Below are 22,015 nucleotides of genomic sequence, written 5' to 3'. Positions count from 1 at the left end.
TTTTTCCTGAGTTCCCACCAAAGCTCTCTGTTCAACCAGGTCGGTCTTCTTCCCCACCGGCTCGTCTTTTGGCACATGGGGATGGCCTGCTCCTGTGCCTTTTACATTTCGTTCTTGATGAATGTCCAGCCTTCCTGGACTCCTTTGCCCTTCAGGACTGCCTCCCAAGGGACTCTGTCAACCAGGCCCCTGAATAGGCCAAAGTCTGCCTTCCAGAAGTCCAAGGTAGCAGTTCTGCTAACCCCTCTCCTTACTTCTCCGAGAATCGAAAACTCTATCATTTCATGATCGCTATGCCCAAGACGGCCTCCAACCATCACATCACCCACAAGTCCTTCTCTGCTCGCAAACAAGAGGTCCAGCGGGGCACCTTCCCTAGTTGGTTCACTCACCAACTGTGTCAGGAAGTTATCTTCCACACACTCCAGGAACCTCCTAGACTGTTTCCTCTCCGCTGTACTGTATTTCCAGCGGACATCTGGTAAGTTGAAGTCCCCCATGAGAACAAGGGCTAGCAATCATGAGACTTCTCCCAGCTGCTTATAGAATATTTCGTCTGCCTCTTCATCCTGGTTGGGTGGTCTGTAACAGACTCCCACCATGATATCTGCCTTGTTGGCCTTTCCCCTGATTCTTACCCATAAACACTCGACCCTTTCATCACCATCGCCAAGCTCTAGACAGTCAAAACACTCCCTAACATGCAGGGCTACCCCACCGCCTCTCCTTCCTTGCCTATCCCTTCTGAAGAGTTTATAGCCATCCATTGCAGCACTCCAGTTGTGCGAGTCATCCCACCATGTTTCCATGATTGCAATTATATCATAGTTTTCCAGCTGCACAATGGCTTCCAACTCCTCCTGCTTGTTGTCTATGCTGCGTGCATTGGTGTAGATGCACTTCAGTTGGGCCATTGATCCTGCCACCTTTTTTGGGGGAGAAGCCCTAATTCCTATGTGACTGTTCTCAGGTGCTTCCGTGGTTTCTAACGCATCAACAAAATCTAACATTTGATTTCCCAGGCAATTAGGTTAATCCACCCACATTGGAAAATCTGGATCCAAAATCTTCTCCCCAGAAATGACCAAAAAACCAGAACAATAATGCAGATAACCTGGCCTACTTATGTGGATTTTGCAACAAAATTCACGTCTGCCTTCGGACAATGCCTGGTTAAATCCTGATTCATACTGGAAGCCAGCTTCCAAGAAACGCTTGCTCTAAGTGCCATTATAATCCATCTGAAATCAGTAAAACCATTCACATGGCAGTTAGTTTGTTCTCAACACTGATGTAGAAAAACTAGAAATGCTTAAGTTCATATGCAGAGGGACATCTGAAAGGGAAGGGCTACTTCAAATACTTTGAGAGAGTATTCTGATATTTTCACACCATTTCTACTCTCTCTAAAAGTGGTCTCTTCTTACCAAAGAGAAAATGGAATGAGAAGGTAAATGAATATAAACAAAATAAAAATGTAAACACTAGGTCTAGGCCACCCAAAATATTCAAATTGAAGCCTATGAAAGTAAAATAGGGACAGAAATGACCTTTCAGAGAAAATTATTCTAGTGTCCTTTTCTAAGATGTCCTTGTGATATTTATTACAGGAAATAACCTCCAAGTGCTCCCTGAATCTACTAATGTTTACATAGGACTAGCTGCAAATGTCTCCAACAGTCTTCCAATAAAAATTATAGCACAAGGTAGGCATTTTGCATTTGGTTATTTGCAGCTAGAAGAAAATGCCAAAGTTAACGTATGTTTTCTTTTATCAGTCAATACAAGATTTATTGATCACTGGGGTTTCATTTCTTTGTGCCAGCAGGACAAATGCACTGGCAAAGCAGTAGCTCCCAGCTGCCTGGCTCCTATGTGCAATGGCACACAGGATGCAAATATTTCATTGTCTCGCTAAAAATAAAAATAAAATCAGACCATCTTAAGTCACCCTCCACCACCATTTCCTGGTAGACAGGAGGGCATTTATTTTGGCTACTTTTTCATTGTTTCCCTCCTCTGAGCTTTTGATGCCTGGGCCAAAATGAAAATGTATAGTGTTTTCCAAATGAAAGCTGTTAACATTGCTTCGTTCCTTGCTTAGTAGTGCTTTCAGTTTTCCTATACACATCTTTTTTTGGCTCTAATTTCAATCCAAAGGATCCCTGCTAGTTCAAGTACTGCCTTACAGTCACTTTGCAACAGACCCTGCCGACGTCTGTGCCCAAATGGAAACACACGCCTCTGATGAAGGGACCCAAAGGAGGTATTGCTCTCTACAAAGATTTAGAAGATAACACAAACTGTAGGCTAGCCTTCAACTTCACTGACTGTCTCTCACAAGACTTCCTTCTACAGAAGTGAATAATAAAGGAAATGCCTGCAAACGTGTAAGTATCTGCAGCTGAAGGAGAGGGAAAGAGGGAGATTTATCACTTGACCTTTGCTATTTCTCCAGAATGTTCCCTGTGTGAACAAATCAGTACAAAATGATAAAACGGCAAACAGATTGGGAGAGGAACACAATAAACTCAGCTGGTGACTATGTTCAGGGCCAGCCAGCTCCTGTTTTCTAGGCTTGGAACATTTTGTTGAAAACTGTCTCAATGGTCCTTTTTGCATCAAATTTCAGTTTGTGTCAACTTTTACACCGGAATGGCTCATTTTGATGCCACTTTTCCCGTCTTTCTGCAGAGCTACGTTCCCTGGACTGGCACAGGTGTCTCTGTCTCTGGCCAAGATCTCGCAGGGTTGCTCCGGACGATGTATATGTGCATGGGGAAATCAGACATCTTCCATGGGCATTTTCTGCTCTTGAAGTTACAGCTGTGCATCTCCAATGCAGAAATGCCATGCAGTAAGAATCTGGCCAGTGACAAAGTCAGAGCATTTTTAAAATAATAAACATATGGGTAAAGTCAATAGGACTGGATGGATATAAACTGAGGGCAGAATTCTGCCCCAAACGTACCCAAAACATTTGGATTAGGGCTTTATATTGTAATCTGGGGACTGATTCAACTTAAGAAAGGAAATCTTTCTGATGTGGAGAACAGCAATTTTATATTCACTTGAACTTCCTTTTAAAATCACCTGGAAATGATTTAACAGAGTGAAGCACCTGCCATAAATCTATTCCAGGTTTTTTGATTGTTCCTTTGTGCCGTGTTTGTACTCATCTCAAGTAGCAAATTCAGCTCTACAAAATATTTTTAAATATATTCCTACAAATAATAAATACAGTGACAAGTACAATGCATTCTTATTTGCTATGGAAAATACTCAGTGTAGAAAATAATACACTATAGGATATTATTTTTAGTAATTATTACTATTTAGCTTTATTGTGACACTTTCTACGACATATCCTAACCAATATGCCAGGTCGACTCTGAGGAAAAGAAAAATAGACAATTTTCTAACCTCATTCTTTTGATAAATCTTACTCTGATGCTGTCTAACATTGTTAAGCATTTCCTCCTGAATGCCTACATCTTCCACTCCTCTTTCTTCATTAATTATCTTTTCAGGGATTTAACCCTCACAAATAGTGAGGTAAATGTTGAGGCAGATGTCTCTGTTTCATGCATTAATCAGGAAAGCAGTATTAAAGGTATTTTTGCTAGGCATTAGGAGGTGTCTCCCTGGTCAGATCTGTTGTTTCAAGTTCTTTGCAAACAAAAGCAAATATGACTGCCTGGTTCAGTGCAGCACCAGGGACAGCTAGTTCAACATGGAATGGATTCAGGGATAAACTTTTTTTGGGGGGAAGGCTTGAAACTAATCAAGAAATCTTTCCACAACACTGCTGAATCTGCTCCATCCGAACATCTGTATACTGATAAATCTCTCCAGTTTTATCAGCAGAACCCACCTAGTTCATTGCAGCAGAAGTTTCACGTCACTACTGAGATATTGAAAAATTTCCCCTGTATGTCAAGATTAATATTGAAAGTTGTTGACTCCATCTACATGTCAAGGAGATGAAAAGAAAGTGATCTACTCTTTTAAGGGATATGCTGCTGAAACACTTGTGGTTCTGTAGAAGCTAGCTGACTATAAAAATTTGGATAAATTAATCTCCAAATTTAGAAGACTGGGTAGGTATTCAGTAGATTACAAATTTGAGTATTCAAATGAAAATGCCTAAGACATTTTTGAGAATTAGTTTTTTAATAGTATCTTCAGGAAAAAGTCCCAAACTAGTATATTTAAGTCCAGGGTCTTGCTTTAGGGACTTTCGTAAGAATGCCGTTTGTCATAAAATTGTCATAAAATATTTCTCAGCATAAACCAATGGACTATTAACACTGAGCCTACAAGCTTCCAGACACCATTAGCTATTTTGGGTTTAACATATTCTTTTACACATTCCCTATGAACTGTGCAGTGAGCAGTGAGACCTAGATTCACCCTCCTGATTTTCAGCATTTAGCCAAGTTGGGATTGTGGTCTCCTTAGTGTCCTCTATTATAGTCAACAGCAGAGCAGAGCCTGAATTAGCCCAGCCCATCCTACATTTGAAACCGCCTGTAGCCCTCCACTGCCTATAATGAACCAAAAGGTCCCAAGGGAAATCCATGCAAGTGCCTAAATACAGGCCCAAATTTAGACCCTGAGCAGAAACAGACTGCAGGTTAGCTCTCGTTCTGATTAGATTCTGGTATGTGCAAACAATTAATGTACTGAATTTTCATGAGGTTTTAATCCCCAATATCAGAGTTGAACAAATGAAAAGAGTGTTTTTCCCTCACCTCAGTCTCCCAGCATGGTTTTTCTAGGGTAAAAGTAATAAAGTTAGTTCTAAGGGGACTGAAATGATTTAAACAACATCATAGTTGTTAACATCTCCATCCTTTATTGGATGCGGGGGGGAACATTGTCACCGAGGATGAGGAAAAGGCTGAGGTACTCAATGCCTTCTTTGCCTCAGTCTTCAACAGGCAGACCAGTTATCCTCAGAGTATTCAGCCCCCTGAGCTGGAAGACAGGGACGGCAAGCAGGATGAACCCCCCATAACCCAAGAGGAAGCAGTTAATGACCTGCTACGCCACCTGGATGCTCACAAGTCTATGGGGCCGGATGGGATCCACCCGAGAGTGCTGAGGGAGCTGGCGGAGGTGCTCGCCAAGCCACTCTCCATCACTTATCAGCAGTCCTGGTTAACGGGGGAGGTCCCGGACGACTGGAGGCTTGCCAATGTGATGCCCATCTACAAGAAGGGCCGGAAGGAGGATCCGGGGAACTACAGGCCTGTCAGCCTGACCTCGGTGCTGGGGAAGATTATGGAGCGGTTCATCTTGAGGGCACTCACAAGGCATGAGCGGGACAACCAGGGGATCAGGCCTAGCCAGCACGGATTCATGAGAGGCAGGTCCTGCTTGACCAACCTGATCTCCTTCTATGACCAGGTGACCTGCCTAGTGGGTGAGGGAAAGGCTGTGGATGTGGTCTACCTGGACTTCAGTAAGGCCTTTGACACTGTCTCCCACAGCATTCTCCTAGAGAAGCTGGCGGCTCACGGCTTAGACAGGTGTACTCTTCGCTGGGTCAAAAACTGGCTGGACGGCTGGGCCCAGAGAGTTGTGGTGAATGGAGTTCAATCCAGTTGGCGGCTGGTCACGAGCGGTGTTCCCCAGGGCTCAGTACTGGGGCCGGTCTTGTTTAATATCTTTATCAATGATCTGGATGAGGGGATCGAGTGCACCCTCAGCAAGTTTGCAGACGACACCAAGTTGGGCGGGAGCGTTGATCTGCTCGAGGGTAGGAAGGCTCTGCAGAGGGACCTGGACAGGCTGGATCGATGGGCCGAGGCCAACTGTATGAGATTCAACAAGGCCAAGTGCCGGGTCCTGCACTTCGGCCACAACAACCCCAGGCAACGCTACAGACTTGGAGAAGAGTGGCTGGAAAGCTGCCTGGCGGAAAAGGACCTGGGGGTATTGGTCCACAGCCGGCTGAACATGAGCCAGCAGTGTGCCCAGGCGGCCAAGAAGGCCAATGGCATCCTGGCCTGTATCAGAAATAGTGTGGCCAGCAGGAGTAGGGAAGTGATCGTGCCCCTGTACTGGGCACTGGTGAGGCCGCACCTCGAATACTGTGTTCAGTTTTGGGCCCCTCACTACAAGAAGGACATTGAGGTGCTGGAGCGTGTCCAGAGAAGGGCAACGAGACTGGTGAGGGGTCTGGAGAACAAGTCTTATGAGGAGCGGCTGAGGGAACTGGGGTTGTTTAGCCTGGGGAAAAGGAGGCTGAGGGGAGACCTCATGGCTCTCTACAACTACCTGCAAGGAGGTTGTAGCGAGGTGGGTGTCGGTCTCTTCTCCCAAGTAACTAGCGATAGGACGAGAGGAAATAGCCTCAAGTTGCGCCAGGGGAGGTTTAGATTGGACGTGAGGAAAAATTTCTTTACTGAAAGAGTGGTGAAACATTGGAACAGGCTGCCCAGGGAAGTGGTGGAGTCCCCATCCCTGGAAGTATTTAAAAGACGTGTAGATGCGGCGCTTAGGGACATGGTTTAGTGGGCATGGTGGTGTTGGGTTGACAGTTGGACTCGATGATCTTAGAGGTCTTTTCCAACCTTAATGATTCTATGTTTCGATGATAGTTTCTAGAGGTTTGTGCTGCACCCAAGAGGAATTATAGATTTGCATAAGAAAGTTATTAATTTTTAAAAAGCACAGGATAATATTGTATTTCTTTGACATAAGAGGGCTTAATTCTAAATTTACTTGCACTGTTTTGTTTTGGTTTTACACTGGTTTAATTACAACAGCTTTAACTTGTGTTAATACATTTTATAGTGATTAAAACTATATGCAGCAAAAGACAATGAAGCTTAAAGTTAAATCTTTACCTCTAATTGCCATTAGGGCTTATGGCTCATTGAACTTTCTTCAAATATATAATCAAGCTTCCAAGTCTAAGAGAGCATAATCCCAAAATTAACAAATACACTTTAAGCTTAACTTTAAACCTCAAACTAAACAGTATAATCAAAACATTGTACTGTTAGCAAATTCTTTCCCAAAGTCTAAAACAACGAAACACTGAAATTTCAATTACTCGCTTCTTTTGACTTAAACAGTGAAGGAAGCTTTCCACTCTCTGGAGAATGAAAAACATTCAAGGGTGCACTTTCAATGTGTCAGATGGAGATGATGGTGCTCACTTCTTCTTCCATTAGCAGGTCCCTGGTGCTATGAAGAAGTGTACATAAACCTGCAGGCTCCACTTTCCGGAAAAAGCACGGAGGCGACAGAAGTGCGGTCAGTCAGAACCCAACAAAATCCCTTTCCCATCCACCGAGCAAATGAGAGTTAAGAGATGGGGAGAAGAGAGAAAGGCTCAGATAACAACTGTGTTGGAAAAATAGGTATTGGAGAAATTTCATGGTAATTCTACAGCAGAGTTTACATGATGGCCATAAGATAACTTCAGCCCTCGTGTCCTGCCTCCCAGTGCAATGAACATTGGATGGCTTCCCACTAAATATGGGGCATTTTGATTCAAACACAAAGTGCAACGTAAGTTCACAAGCAGGCTTTCAGCCTGGGAATTCTTTTCATTATATCAATAACTTCTAGACTGTAACCATACTTTAAGCACTGAAAACCAATAGTTCGTTCTGTCTGTTTTTACAACAACAATTCTTTTAAAAAAATGAATGTGTCTTTCCAAAGAACGATTTTTTGACCTTTACAGCTCAGAGTAGTTAAAGAAGCAATTCTCTCTTCTTATCCATGACCCTCAACTAAAACCTGTCATCAAGTGTTCACCCAAAGGATTAAACGTCCAAAGGTTGAATTTTGCATTCACTGTAAGGATAAACACAGGGGCAAGCACATGAAAATAAATAACTTTGTATGCAGATATTAGCTTACACAAGCATATGAACAGTCAGGTATGAATACTTGTTTGTGCATGCAGATACAACCACCTCCTCCTGACCCTTCATATGCATCTTATAAAAGCAACTTGACTGGCAACTTTTCACAGTTCAGTTCTATTACTGCAAATTTTAGAGAGTTCAACATAAAAGAAGAAAAGACAAAACACCAACATCCCACGCCCCTCCCCCGAAAAAAAAATCTAAAAAGAAAGGCCAACATTTCATGGAAACTTGATTAGCATTAGGATAACAAAGCAAGTCTGAGTCCTGCAAGCTCAAGACCCAAAAGACTTTTGTCAGTTAAAACTGCCCAATATACTGAGTTTGCAATCCCCAGATTATTTCCTATAGCAGCCCAGGGTACTCCTGCTCAGGGGAACTGCTCTGCCACAGACTCTTTTCTCAGCATGATTCGACAGCATTTGATGACAGGAGAAACTTAAAGCTTCATTCACCCAGGCTTTTATTAGAGGGAACAGATCAAATTAGACCTTATTTTCTTCAATCAGAAGGTACAACTTATTGGTGATTTTATATCAAATTAGATTATTTCTGGCTTTGTCTTTAAATTTTCATGGTAATTCAACACACATCAAGAGCAAAACTAAGTGTACTATACACAGTGAGTAAATAAATCATGACAAGAATCTATACGCAGTTTAATAGAGCAGTTTAGGAAAAAAAACCTGTAGTGCACAAACACTGACATTTGGACTCCACTGGCAAACTTGCCTGATAAACTCCACCATGTAGAACTGGATGGGAGAACTTCCTTCACTGACTCCAGATTTCCAGGATAATGCAACTTCTGAATCAGAAACTACCACGATCTGGAGCTGATAGGGCGGTGCAGGGGGCATGCACTTATGTAAGCCAGAAGAAATGCAAAGGAAAAGCATTAGAGAAGCGGGTGGACTAATACACACAAAAAGCCAACACCCACAGACTTGGGAATCAAATTTAGAGGCTTCTCCCCTCATCTGTTGCCCCTCTAAAACCCCACACTTGTGGAAAAATAATAGTAAAATATTACGATACTGCACGTGACAGAGATTTAGGTGTGAGTGACTTGCTGTGTTACAGATGTAACACGTGTGTGTGTGTGTGTGTATACACATATACTCTAGTGTAAAAGGAAAGCTTATCTAAAATGGTCTAGCAGGTATTTATTAAAGGTTTATAAGGCACTCCAAACATCAGGTGGCCGCTATCCTTTTAAAACATTAATGATGTTTCTGACCATTTTGCTGTTACAGCTACATCCTGCCCTCTGAATACCAACAGCTTTAGGAAAATCGAGGCTTTAACACACTCTGTATTTACCTGTGTGTTGTGGTTTAACCCCAGTCAGCAACCAAGCACCACACAGCTGCTCGCTCACCGTCCCCGACCACGGTGGGATGGGGGAGAGAATCGGAAGAGCAAAAGTAAAAAAACTCATGGGTTGAGATAAGAACAGTTTAATAATTGAAATATAATAATAATAATAATATAAATTGTAATGCAAAGGAAAACAACAACAGAGAGAGGAACAAAACCCAGGAAAAACAAGTGATGCAACTGCTCACCACCTGCCAACCAATGCCCAGCCAGTCCCCGAGCAGCAGTCACCACCCCCCGGCCAACTCCCCCCAGTTTATATACTGAGCATGAAGTCATATGGTATGGAATATCCCTTTGGCCAGTTTGGGTCAACTGTCCTGGCTATACTCCCTCCCAGCTTCTTATGCACCTCCTTGCTTGCAGAGTATGGGAAGCTGAAAAGTCCTTGACTTAGTATAAACACTACTTAGCAACAACTAAAACATCAGTGTGTTATCACATTATTTTCATGCTAAATCCAAAACACAGCACTATACTAGCTACTAGGATGAAAATTAACTCTATCCCAGCCGAAACAAGGACACTGTGAAATGTCTGGATAGACTCTGCCCTGCCAGTTTTACAACAGAAAGCCATGTATGCAGCATTACCTTGGGATAAGGTTGTCACATCTCTGGGCATGCTACTAGCTATTAGGATGAAAATTAACTCTATCCCAGCCAAAATCAGGACAGTATCCACCCCTTATTCTATACCATCTATGTCATGGCCTGGTCCCACACTTTCCAATACATTCCAATTAATCACCCCCACTTTTCCTGTCTTTTAATATATACAAACAGATAAAATTCCCTTGGGCCATCCCTATAAAACATTCGTTGAGTTCATTCAGTCCATGACTTTGGGTTCCATCACTCATAATAGTCTTTCAGGGCAGGAGAGATTGTGTGCCATGTTGGATTGTTCCATGCTGAAGACAGTTCTGGTTCCCATCACCACTGCACTTTCCTCGGTTTCATCAAAGTTAATTCTTCATTAATCTGGGTGATGCTTACTGTAATACCATTGATATGGCATATAACAACTATAGTAGTAATGACATACAGTATTACGTAGCAATTACCATCATACAGCTCAAATTATTGGCTATTCTCACCCAAAATCAAATCCCCTTGAGGTACACATCGGACTTCCCCATCCTTCCGCATCACCCACCAAGTGCACCCAGGCCCTTGAGCAAAAGCAATCCCACGGATGGGTTTGCCTCTGCCCGAGGCAGGAATAACCCAAACTGTCTTCCCCAGCATATTTTTTTTGTGCACTACAGGGACTTTATTCCCATCTACAGTACGTAAGAGTTCTGACTGGGCAGGGCCAGCTCGATTGGCAGATCCCCTCGTGTTGACTAACCAGGTGGCCTTTGCTAAATGTGTATCCCAATGTTTGAATGTCCCGCCACCCGTTGCTCTCAGCGTAGTCTTTAACAGTCCATTGTATCGTTCAATTTTCCCAGAGGCTGGTGCATGATAGGGGATGTGATACACCCACTCAATGCCGTGCTCTTTGGCCCAGGGGTCTATGAGGTTGTTTCGGAAATGAGTCCCGTTGTCCGACTCAATTCTTTCTGGGGTGCCATGTCGCCATAGGACTTGCTTTTCAAGGCCCAGGATAGTGTTCCGGGCAGTGGCATGGGGCACGGGATATGTTTCCAGCCATCCGGTGGTTGCCTCCACCATTGTAAGCACGTGGCGCTTGCCTTGGCGGGTTTGTGGGAGTGTGATATAATCGATCTGCCAGGCCTCCCCATATTTATATTTCAGCCATCGTCCTCCATACCAGAGAGGCTCTAACCGCTTGGCTTCCTTGATTGCAGCGCATGCTTCACATTCATGGATAACCTGCGCAATAGTGTCCATGGTCAAGTCCACCCCTCGATCACGAGCCCATCTGTATGTTGCATCTCTTCCTTGGTGACCTGAGGTGTCATGGGCCCACCGAGCTATAAATCATTCACCCTTATGTTGCCAGTCCAGATCCACCTGAGCCACTTCAATCTTAGCAACCTGATCCACCTGCTGGTTGTTTTGATGTTCTTCAGTGGCCCAACTCTTGGGTACGGGAGCATCTACGTGACGGACTTTTACAACCAGGTTCTCCACCTGGGCAGCAATATCTTGCCACAATGCGGCAGCCCAGATGGGTTTGCCTCTGCGCTGCCAGTTGCTCTGCTTCCATTGCTGCAACCACCCCACAAGGCATTTGCCACCATCCATGAGTCAGTCTAGAGATAGAGCACTGGCCACTTCTCTCGGTCAGCAATGTCTAAAGCCAGCTGGATGGCCTTTACTTCTGCAAATGGGCTCGATTCACCTTCTCCTTCAGCAGTTTCTGCAACTTGTCGTATAGGACTCCACACAGCAGCTTTCCACCTCCGATGCTTTCCCACAATACGACAGGACCCATCAGTGAACAGGGCATGTTGCTTCTCATTTTCTGGTAGTTCATTATACATTGGGGCCTCCTCAGCACGCGTTACCTCCTCCTCTGGCAATATTCCAAAATCTTTGCCTTCTGGCCAATCCATGATCACTTCCAAGATTCCTGGGCGACTGGGGCTTCCTATTCGAGCCTGTTGTGTGATCAGTGCGACCCACTTCCTCCATGTAGCATCAGTTACATGATGTGTACAGGGGACCCTCCCTCTGAACATCCAGCCCAGCACCGGCAGTCGGGGTGCCAGGAGGAGCTGTGCTTCAGTACCAATCACTTCCGAAGCAGCTCGAACCCCTTCATATGCTGCCAATATCTCTTTTTCAGTTGGAGTATAGCAGGCCTCGGATCCTCTGTATCCCCGACTCCAAAACCCTAGGGGTCAACCTCGAGTCTCCCCTGGTGCTTTCTGCCAGAGGCTCCAGGTAGGGCCATTCTCCCCGGCTGCAGTGTAGAGCACATTTTTTACATCTTGTCCTGCCCGGACTGGTCCCAGGGCTACTGCATGATCTATCTCCTCTTTAATTTATTCAAAGGATTGTCAGGGCCCCATTTGAAATCATTCTTCTTCCGGGTCACTTGGTAGAGAGGGTTTACAATCAGACTGTAATTTGGAATATGCATTCTCCAAAAACCCACAACGCCTAAGGAAGCTTGTGTTTCCTTTTTGCTAGTTGGTGGAGACATGGCTGTTATTTTGTTGATCACATCCATTGGGATCTGACGACGTCCATCTTGCCATTTTATTCCTAAAAATTGGATCTCCTGTGCAGGTCCCTTGACCTTACTTTGTTTTATGGCAAAACCGGCCTTCAGCAGGATTTGGACTATTTCCTTCCCTTTCTCAAAAACTTCTCCTGCTGTGTTGCCCCACACAATGATGTCATCAATGTATTGCAGGTGTTCTGGAGCCTCACCCTGTTCCAGTGCAGCCTGGATCAGTCCATGGCAAATGGTGGGGTTGTGTTTCCACCCCTGGGGCAGTCGGTTCCAGGCGTACTGGACGCCCCTCCAAGTGAAAGCAAACTGTGGCCTGTACTCCGCTACCAAAGGGATTGAGAAAAACGCATTAGCAATATCAATTGTGGCATACCACTTGGCTGCCTTTGACTCCAGTTCGTATTGAAGTTCTAGCATGTCTGGCACGGCAGCACTCAGCGTGACTTCATTTAGGCCACAATAGTCTACTGTTAGTCTCCACTCTCCATTAGACTTCCGCACTGGCCATATGGGACTGTTAAAGGGTGAGCGAGTCTTGCTGATCACTCCTTGGCTCTCCAGTCGATGAATCAGCTTATGGATGGGAATCAGGGAGTCTCGGTTGGTGCGATATTGCTGCCAGTGTACTGTTGTGGTAGGAATCGGCACCTGTTGGTCTTCGACCTTCAGCAACCCCACAACAGAGGGGTCCTCCGAGAGACCGGGCAAGGTGGACAGCTGTTTAATTTCTTCCGTCTCCAAGGCAGCTATACCAAAAGCCCACCGGTACCCTTTTGGGTCCTTGAAATACCCTCTCCTGAGGTAGTCTATGCCAAGGATGCACGGAGCCTCTGGGCCAGTCACAATGGGGTACTTCTGCCACTCATTCCCAATTAGGCTCACTTCAGCCTCCAATACAGTTAGCTGTTGGGATCCCCCCGTCACCCCAGAAATACAGATGGGTTCTGCCCCTGTATAGCTTGATGGCATTAGGGTACACTGTGCACCGGTGTCTACTAGAGCCTTCTACTCCTGTGGGTCTGATGTGCCAGGCCACCGAATCCACACAGTCCAGTAAACTCGGTTGTCCCTTTCCTCCACCTGGCTGGAGGCAGGGCCCCTCTAGTCCTGGTCATAGTATCCGTTACTCACTTCTTGTACATACGAGTCAGAAGTCCCTTCATTAAGATCGGAAGTAGGATCAGCCCTTCTACTCTCTCTGGGGAACTGCCCACTGGAAACTGGAGCAGCAATTTTCCTGGAAGAACCCCCTTTTGTGATTGTTTTTCCTTGCAACTCACATACCCGTGCCTCTAGGGTCAAGGTAGATTTTCCATCCCACTTCCTTATGCCCTCTCCGTGGTCACGCAGGTAAAACCACAGGGTGGCCCGTGGTGTATATCCACTATATCCTCTCTTGAGCAGAGGGACGCTGACTCCTAATGGCTGAGATACTGGTCCGTACAGGTGGGGAGTAGGGCATATCCTCTTTGAATCGCTGGAACTCCCAGGACAGTTTCTCCAGAGCCGAGATGAGGAAGGAAGAGAGACATTCTTCGTATTGCTAGAGTTGGCTAGCCAATTCATCCACCATTTGTCTCTCTGTCTTTCCAGGTTATTACTGTCAATGAGTTGACACATGATGATGGTGCACTCCATACCAACTTCTGCCACATGGGTCGCGTGCACCTGACTTCATCTGGATCTTTGGATAACTGCTCATTGTTCAGGTCACCATAAATCACCTCCATCATGGCTAATTCCCTCAGGTACTGGATACCCCTCTCCATGGTGGTCCACTTGCCTGGGTGACACAGAACATCTTCCTTGAAGGGATACCTTTCCTTCACGCCTGACAGGAGTCACCTCCAGAGGCTGAGGGCTTGTGCCCCTTTTCCAATCGCTTTGTCAATGCCCCCTTCCCTGGAAAGGGATCCCAGCTGCTTGGCTTCCCTACCCTCTAATTTCAGGCTACTGGCCCCATTATCCCAGCATTGGAGCAGCCAGGTGACAATATGCTCGCCTGGACGATGACTGAAATTTTTCGCATATCTCACAGCTCACTCAGGGATAGGGATCGGGTGGTTACCATCTTGTTTATGGGTTCTGCCTCTTCCTCCTTCTGTTCTCGTGATGGCCCTGGTTCATCTTCATCCTTTACTAAATGAGTTGATTTTCTTCTGTATTTCTTCTTGTGTATAGGGGTGACTGATACCAGCACGGGTTGGTTCTCTGATTGAGCTGCAGTACCTGTTGCAGGGGTTGAGTAGCCACAGTGCCTGTCGCCAGGGTTGGAACAGCCGCAGTGCCTGTCGGTTTGTTTTCCCTCTCTTCTCCCTGAGGGTGCTGCATAATACCGAGCAGTGTTTCGTAGATACTAGCCAGGGCCCAGCACAGTGCGATAAGTTGTGCCTCTTTGGAATAACCACGGCATTTTTTTTTTTTTTTTTCAAGTATTCTATCACTTCATCAGGATCTTGTAATTGTTCGGGAGTGAAGTTCCAGACCATTGGAGGTGAGAAGTTCTCTATGTACCTGCCCGTATTCTCCCACATGCCATGCCACCCATGACCATCCAGCCTCGGGGCAGATCTCTGGGTGATTTTTTAAAATAGTTGTTTAACCCTAAACAAGACCTGAACCATAGAATCATAGAATCATAGAATCATTGAGGTTGGAAAAGACCTCTAAGATCATCGAGTCCAACCGTCAACCCAACACCACCATGCCCACTAAACCATGTCCCTAAGCGCCTCATCTACACGTCTTTTAAATACCTCCAGGGATGGGGACTCCACCACTGCCCCGGGCAGCCTGTTCCAATGTTTCACCACTCTTTCAGTAAAGAAATTTTTCCTCACGTCCAATCTAAACCTCCCCTGCCGCAACTTGAGGCCATTTCCTCTCGTCCTATCACTTGTTACTTCGGAGAAAAGACCAACACCCACCTCGCTACAACCTCCTTTCAGGTAGTTGTAGAGAGCCATGAGGTCTCCCCTCAGCCTCCTTTTCTCCAGGCTGAACAACCCCAGTTCCCTCAGCCGCTCCTCATAAGACTTGTTCTCCAGACCCCTCACCAGCCTCGTTGCCCTTCTCTGGACACGCTCCAGCACCTCAACGTCCTTCTTGTAGTGAGGGGCCCAAAACTGAACACAGTATTCGAGGTGCGGCCTCACCAGGGCCGAGTACAGGGGCACGATCACTTCCCTACTCCTACTGGCCACGCTATTTCTGATACAGGCCAGGATGCCATTGGCCTTCTTGGCCACCTGGGCACACTGCCGGCTCATATTCAGCCGGCTGTCGACCAACACCCCCAGGTCCTTCTCTGCTGGGCAGCTTTCCAGCCACTCTTCCCCAAGCCTGTAGCGCTGCATGGGGTTGTTGTGGCCGAAGTGCAGGACCCGGCACTTGGCCTTGTTGAACCTCATACAGTTGGCCTCAGCCCATCCATCCAGCCTGTCCAGGTCCCTCTGCAGAGCCTTCCTACCCTCGAGCAGATCAACACTCCCACCCAACTTGGTGTCATCTGCAAACTTACTGAGGGTGCACTCAATCCCCTCATCCAGATCATCAATAAAGATATTAAACAAGACCGGCCCCAGTACTGAGCCCTGGGGAACACCGCTCGTGACCGGCCGCCAACTGGATTTAACTCCATTCGCCACAACTCTCTGGGCCCGGCCGTCCAGCCAGTTTTTGACCCAGCGCAGAGTACACCTGTCTAAGCCGTGAGCCGCCAGCTTCTCAAGGAGAATGCTGTGGGAGACAGTGTCAAAGGCCTTGCTGAAGTCCAGGTAGACCACATCCACAGCCTTTCCCTCATCCACTAGGCGGGTCACCTGGTCATAGAAGGAGATCAGGTTGGTCAAGCAGGACCTGCCTTTCATGAATCCGTGCTGGCTAGGCCGGATCCCCTGGTTGTCCCACTCATGCCTTGTGAGCGCCCTCAAGATGAGCCGCTCCATAATCTTCCCCGGCACCGAGGTCAGGCTGACAGGCCTGTAGTTCCCCGGATCCTCCTTCCGGCCCTTCTTGTGGATGGGCATCACATTGGCAAGCCTCCAGTCGTCCGGGACCTCCCCCGTTAACCAGGACTGCTGATAAATGATGGAGAGCGGCTTGGCGAGCACCTCCGCCAGCTCCCTCAGCACTCTCGGGTGGATCCCATCCGGCCCCATAGACTTGTGAGCATCCAGGTGGCATAGCAGGTCATTGACTGCTTCCTCCTGGATTACGGGGGGTTCATCCTGCTCGCCGTCCCTGTCTTCCAGCTCAGGGGGCTGAGTACCCTGAGGATAACTGACCTGCCTGTTAAAGACTGAGGCAAAGAAGGCATTGAGTACCTCAGCCTTTTCCTCATCCTCAGTGACAATGTTCCCCCTTGCATCCAATAAAGAATGGAGATTCTCCTTGGCTCTCTTCTTGTCATTAATATATTTGTAAAAACTTTTTTTGTTGTCTTTAACGACAGCGGCCAGATTGCGTTCTAGCTGGGCTTTTGCCTTTCTCATTTCTTCTCCGCACGACCTAACAAGATCCCTGTACTCTTCTTGAGTCGCCTGCCCCTTCTTCCACAAGTGGTAAACTCTCCTTTTTTTCCTGAGTCCCAGCAAGAGCTCCCCGTTCAGCCAGGCCGGTCGTCTTCCCCGCCCATTCTTCTTATGGCGTACAGGGACAGCCTGCTCCTGCGCCTTTAAGACTTCCTCCTTGAAGATCGTCCAGCCTTCCTGGACCCCTTTGCCCTTCAGGACCGTCTCCCACGGGACTCTCTCAACCAGCGTCCTGAACAGGCCAAAGTCCGCCCTCCGGAAGTCCATGGTTGTGGTTTTGCTGCCCCCCTTCCTTACTTCACCAAGAATCGAGAATTCTACCATTTCATGGTTGCTAAGCCCAAGACGGCCTCCGACCACCACATCTCCCACCAGTCCTTCTCTGTTTTTAAACAGCAGGTCAAGCGAGGCACCTCCCCTGGTAGGCTCACTTACCAGCTGTGCCAGGAAGTTGTCTTCCACACACTCCAGGAACCTCCTAGACTGCTTCCTCTCTGCCGTGTTGTATTTCCAGCAGACGTCCGGGAAGTTGAAGTCCCCCACGAGAACAAGGGCTAGCGATTGAGAAACTTCTGCCAGCCGCTTGTAGAACGCTTCATCCGCCCCTTCATCCTAGTTGGGTGGTCTATAACAGACTCCCAGCAGGATATCTGCCTTGTTGGCCGTCCCCCTCATCCTTACCCATAGACACTCAACCGTACCATCATCACAATCGTTGAGCTCTATACAATCAAAACACTCCCTAACATACAGGGCCACCCCCCCGCCTCTCCTTCCTCGCCTGTCCCTTCTGAAGAGTCTGTAGCCATCCATTGCAGCACTCCAGTCATGAGAGTCACCCCACCATGTTTCTGTGAGGGCGACTAAGTCATATCTCTCCCGCTGCACAATGGCTTCCAGCTCCTCCTGCTTGCCGCCCATGCTGCGTGCATTGGTGTATATGCACTTGAGCTGGGCTATCGATTTCGCCCCCGGCATCGGCACGCCACCCCTAGGCTCATCTCTAGCGAGCCTGGTTTTATCCCCTTCCCCCTTCAAACCTAGTTTAAAGCCCTCTCAATGAGCCCTGCCAATTCATGAGCCATGATCCTTTTTCCCTTGTGAGACAGCTGGACTCCATCTGTCACCAGCAGGCCCGGTGCCATGTAAACCTCCCCATGATCAAAAAAACCAAAATTCTGCCGATGGCACCAGCCCTTAAGCCACCTGTTGATCAGGTGTGTTTTCCTGCTCCTTTCAGTATCCTTCCCTGCCACTGCAGGGATAGAGGAAAACACTACCTGTGCTCCCGATCCTTGAACCAGTCGCCCCAGTGCCCTGAAGTCCCTTTTGATCACTTCTGGACTTCTCTCTGCAACCTCATCACTGCCAGCCTGTATAACCAGCAGCGGGTAGTAATCAGAAGGCCGTACCAAACCAGGGAGCTTCCTAGTGATGTCTCTGACCCGGGCCCCAGGGAGGCAGCAGACTTCCCTGTGGGACAGGTCCGGTCGGCATATCGGGCCCTCTGTTCCCCTCAGAAGGGAATCGCCTATGACAATTACCCTCCTTTTTTTCTTAGCAGCAGCAGTCATAATGCGTGGGGCTGACTGCCTCACCCTAGGCGACCCCCCGGATGGACCTTCATCTACATCCTCGTTTGCCTCACCCTCAAGTTCCAGGGCCCCATATCTGTTGTGTAAAGGCAACCAGGAAGGTGAGGGAGGCCGGGCAGGGGTTCGCCTGGCACGCCGAGCAGGGACCCATTTCCATCCCCCCCCGTCGCTTAGGTCCCCTCTTTCTACCTGGTGGCAAGAAGGCAGGGGATCCTCTGCTTCTCGCGGAGCCTCCTTCTGCTGCCTCTGCCTCAGGGACGGTAGGGTGCAGCTCCACCAATCTATCTCCCTCTCACACTCCCGGATACTCCTCAACCTTTCCACCTCCTCCTTCAGCTCTGCCACCAGGCTGAGCAGATCATCCACCTGGTCACACCACACACAGGTGGTGTCTCTGCTGCCCTCCAGCACAGCTGACAGGCTCAGGCACTCCCTGCAGCCAGAGACCTGGACAACTGTATGCTTGCATGTGAGCTCCATCTGGGTCGCCACATTCCTTCTGGCGACGGCTTTCAGCCGAGTGGAAACCATAGCCGGTCCTCTTCTCGGAAGCCAACGATTACCAGTTGAGTTGGCCTCTGGAGCCGGGCTGCGCCCTGCTCGCTTGCCTTCCCTGCACACCCTGCCTGCACGAACTGCCACACCACACCCTTCTGACGCGCCGCGCTCCGGGTCGCTCGCGCTCCCTGGAGCTGTTCTTTTAAGTGAGGAGGTTTGGCTGCCGCCCCTCTTGTCCCCGCCCACGCTGAGTCAGAGCTGCCGCTCGTCAGGAACGCCCTCCTCCGGCTCGGGGAATGGCGGGGCTGGGGCTCCCTCTCGCTCCCTGCGCTTTTGCTTTTCGCGGGTTTGGCCGCGGTTTTGCCGCTTCAGGAAGGGTCCCCCGTCGCGATCCTCCGCTCCGGAGCCCTTCGCCTCGGTGGCTTCGCTGAAAATGGCGGGTACAGTGGATTTTTAAACTGCTGCCGCCCCTCTTGTCCCCGCCCACGCTGAGTCAGAGCTGCCGCTCGTCAGGAACGCCCTCCTCCGGCTCGGGGAATGGCGGGGCTGGGGCTCCCTCTCGCTCCCTGCGCTTTTGCTTTTCGCGGGTTTGGCCGCGGTTTTGCCGCTTCAGGAAGGGTCCCCCGTCGCGATCCTCCGCACCGGAGCCCTTCGCCTCGTTGGCTTCGCATTCAGGAGACACAGGAATAGGAACATGCTGGCTTGAACATCCCAAGGATATTCAAAATTCTCAAAAGCTGGTGTAACTAGACTGAATGAGAAAGGGAAGGTGAAAGAACGGGTGAAAGCATCCCCCTCTGTCTTCCCCATAGATTGGTTCTTTGAGGAGAAAAGGTGAAGAGTGTCATTATTGATAATTTCCGAGAGATAGCGCCTGAAGTATGGAGATGATGGCAATACAAAATACTAATACCAAATTAGTCTTTTTACCAGTAATATAATTGTATCATAAGTTGATGTTACACAGTAGAGCAAAATGATAATCCTGACCCATCTCCCAGAAGTGATGAACAGCAATGCAGGGAAAACATACTGCAAGTGGGGATTTATATAATACAACCATGCGATCAAATGAATCAACATTGTGACCAGTGACTATTAAAATAATATAATGAATGCTTATAACAAATTTATTTTAACGTGCTCTGGTCAGATCTGTCATTATCTCAACTCTTCGTGCCCCACGTTGGGTGCCAAAAAGGACTGTCGTGGTTTAACACTGGTCGGCAACCAAGCACCACACAGCCGCTCGCTCACCCTCCCCCCCGCCAGTGGGATGGGGGAGAGAATCGGAGAGAAAAAAAAAAGTAAAATTTGTGGGTTGAGATAAAGATAGTTTAATAGGACGGAAAAGGAAGGGAAAATATTAATAATAATAATGATAAAAGAATATACAAAATAAGTGATGCACAATGCAATTGCTCACCACTCGCCAACCGATGCCCAGCCAGTCCCCGAGCAGCGGTCACCACCCCCCAGCCAACTCTCCCCAGTTTATATACTGAGCATGACGTCATATGGTATGGAATATCCCTTTGGCTAGTTTGGGTCAACTGTCCTGGCTATACTCCCTCCCAGCTTCTTATGCACCTCCTCGCTGGCAGAGTATGGGAAGCTGAAAAATCCTTGACTTAGTATAAACACTGCTTAGCAACAACTAAAACATCAGTGTGTTATCAGCATTACTCTCATACTAAATCCAAAACACAGCACTATATCAGCTACTAGGAAGGAAATTAACTCTATCCCAGCCGAAACAAAGACACTGTGAAATGTCTGGATAGACTCTGCCCTGCCAGTTTTGCAACAGAAAGCCATGTACGCAGCATTACCTTGGGATAAGGTTGTCACGTCTCTGGGCATGCTGGGTTGTCCTTTCCCTGCCCAGCTGTATTCTCCAACGCTAACGCGGTGTGGAGTGCCTGGCTTTAGATCACCAATAACAACTTCCTACCAGAGTCAAGAGAAAACAAGACAAAAACATTGTGAATGCTCTTCCATGTAACTGAGAATGGTGCTGTGAGCTGGGCCGCCGGGATCTGACATGGTATTTTCCATGTAACATCGTAGGAAGATTGTCCCCAGCCCAGCTCAGAAGCAGTAAACACAAACAGCACCACGTTTTTCCTCTCAAGCTGCAGCTTTACCCCAGGGGAATCTACAGGGATGACCTGGACCCATTTCTCCGTGTAACTCACAAGGTTGCAGATCGTTTGCATTCGCTGTCAGGCTTTTTTGCTGGTGAAGTCAAAGTCACGTATTATTCCCACCCTTGAGCCAATTGCTGGCATTCATAATCAGTTTGGTGCATTTGTTTTGTTTTGTTTTGTTTTGTTTTGTTTTTTAAATCCAGAGACCATAGAACGAAGCAACTTGCAGCAGTGTGAACCGATGATCTTTAATTTCTCACAGAGCAGAGACCAATCCCATTGCCTCTCACAATTTTCCTATCTTGCCGGCCTCTTCATGCTATCAGCCTTGACCTGAAGTGAGCAATTCCCTTATTTGTCCTTTTTCCATAAACAGAAAGATTAACTCACAGCCAACTACTATAAGGGAGGCGATGCTAACCTCCACATGAAGAGCTTGTGCTGCTGAATACTGTTCAGAGGAGCCTGCTCAAATCTCCCAGAAATTAGCAAATGTCACCAAAAAATTACATTTTATCACTGGCTGGCGCACATAGCATGGATCAGCTTCAGACATTTAGATCTGGTCTTTAATGGAGCATGTGTATGTGTGTATAAAAATTCAGAATTCTTTATCTGTAGCCTATCTGTAGATAAATGCAAGACTCAGATTTATGAATTTTGACAGCCTATACAAGTAAACTGAAATACCAGGTTCTACACCACAGACTGTTTTGGTGTGGAAAAAATGCACTTATAAAAAACTGTTTTACAGAGATTTTTCTTCTGTTTTTCATTCTCTGATATTAAAAACATTATTCACAGCGCATGTGAAA

General features: G+C 47.3%; 1 protein-coding gene across 1 annotated transcript in view; it reads right to left on the bottom strand.

Moving 5' to 3' along the window:
* The window catches only part of LOC143171953 (pikachurin-like), a 124,531-nt gene that overhangs the window by 76,462 nt on the left and 26,054 nt on the right, over window positions 1-22,015 (bottom strand). The window contains 2 exon segments of the mRNA XM_076361139.1: window positions 8,625-8,755; window positions 20,878-20,996. Of these exon segments, the coding sequence (XP_076217254.1) occupies window positions 8,625-8,755; window positions 20,878-20,996 (250 nt within the window).

This window comes from Aptenodytes patagonicus, chromosome W, assembly GCF_965638725.1.
Source record: "Aptenodytes patagonicus chromosome W, bAptPat1.pri.cur, whole genome shotgun sequence".
Classification (NCBI taxonomy): Eukaryota; Metazoa; Chordata; class Aves; order Sphenisciformes; family Spheniscidae; genus Aptenodytes; species Aptenodytes patagonicus.
The sequence above is the reverse complement of the archived record's forward strand: the minus strand, read 5'-3'. Positions and strand labels throughout refer to the sequence as shown.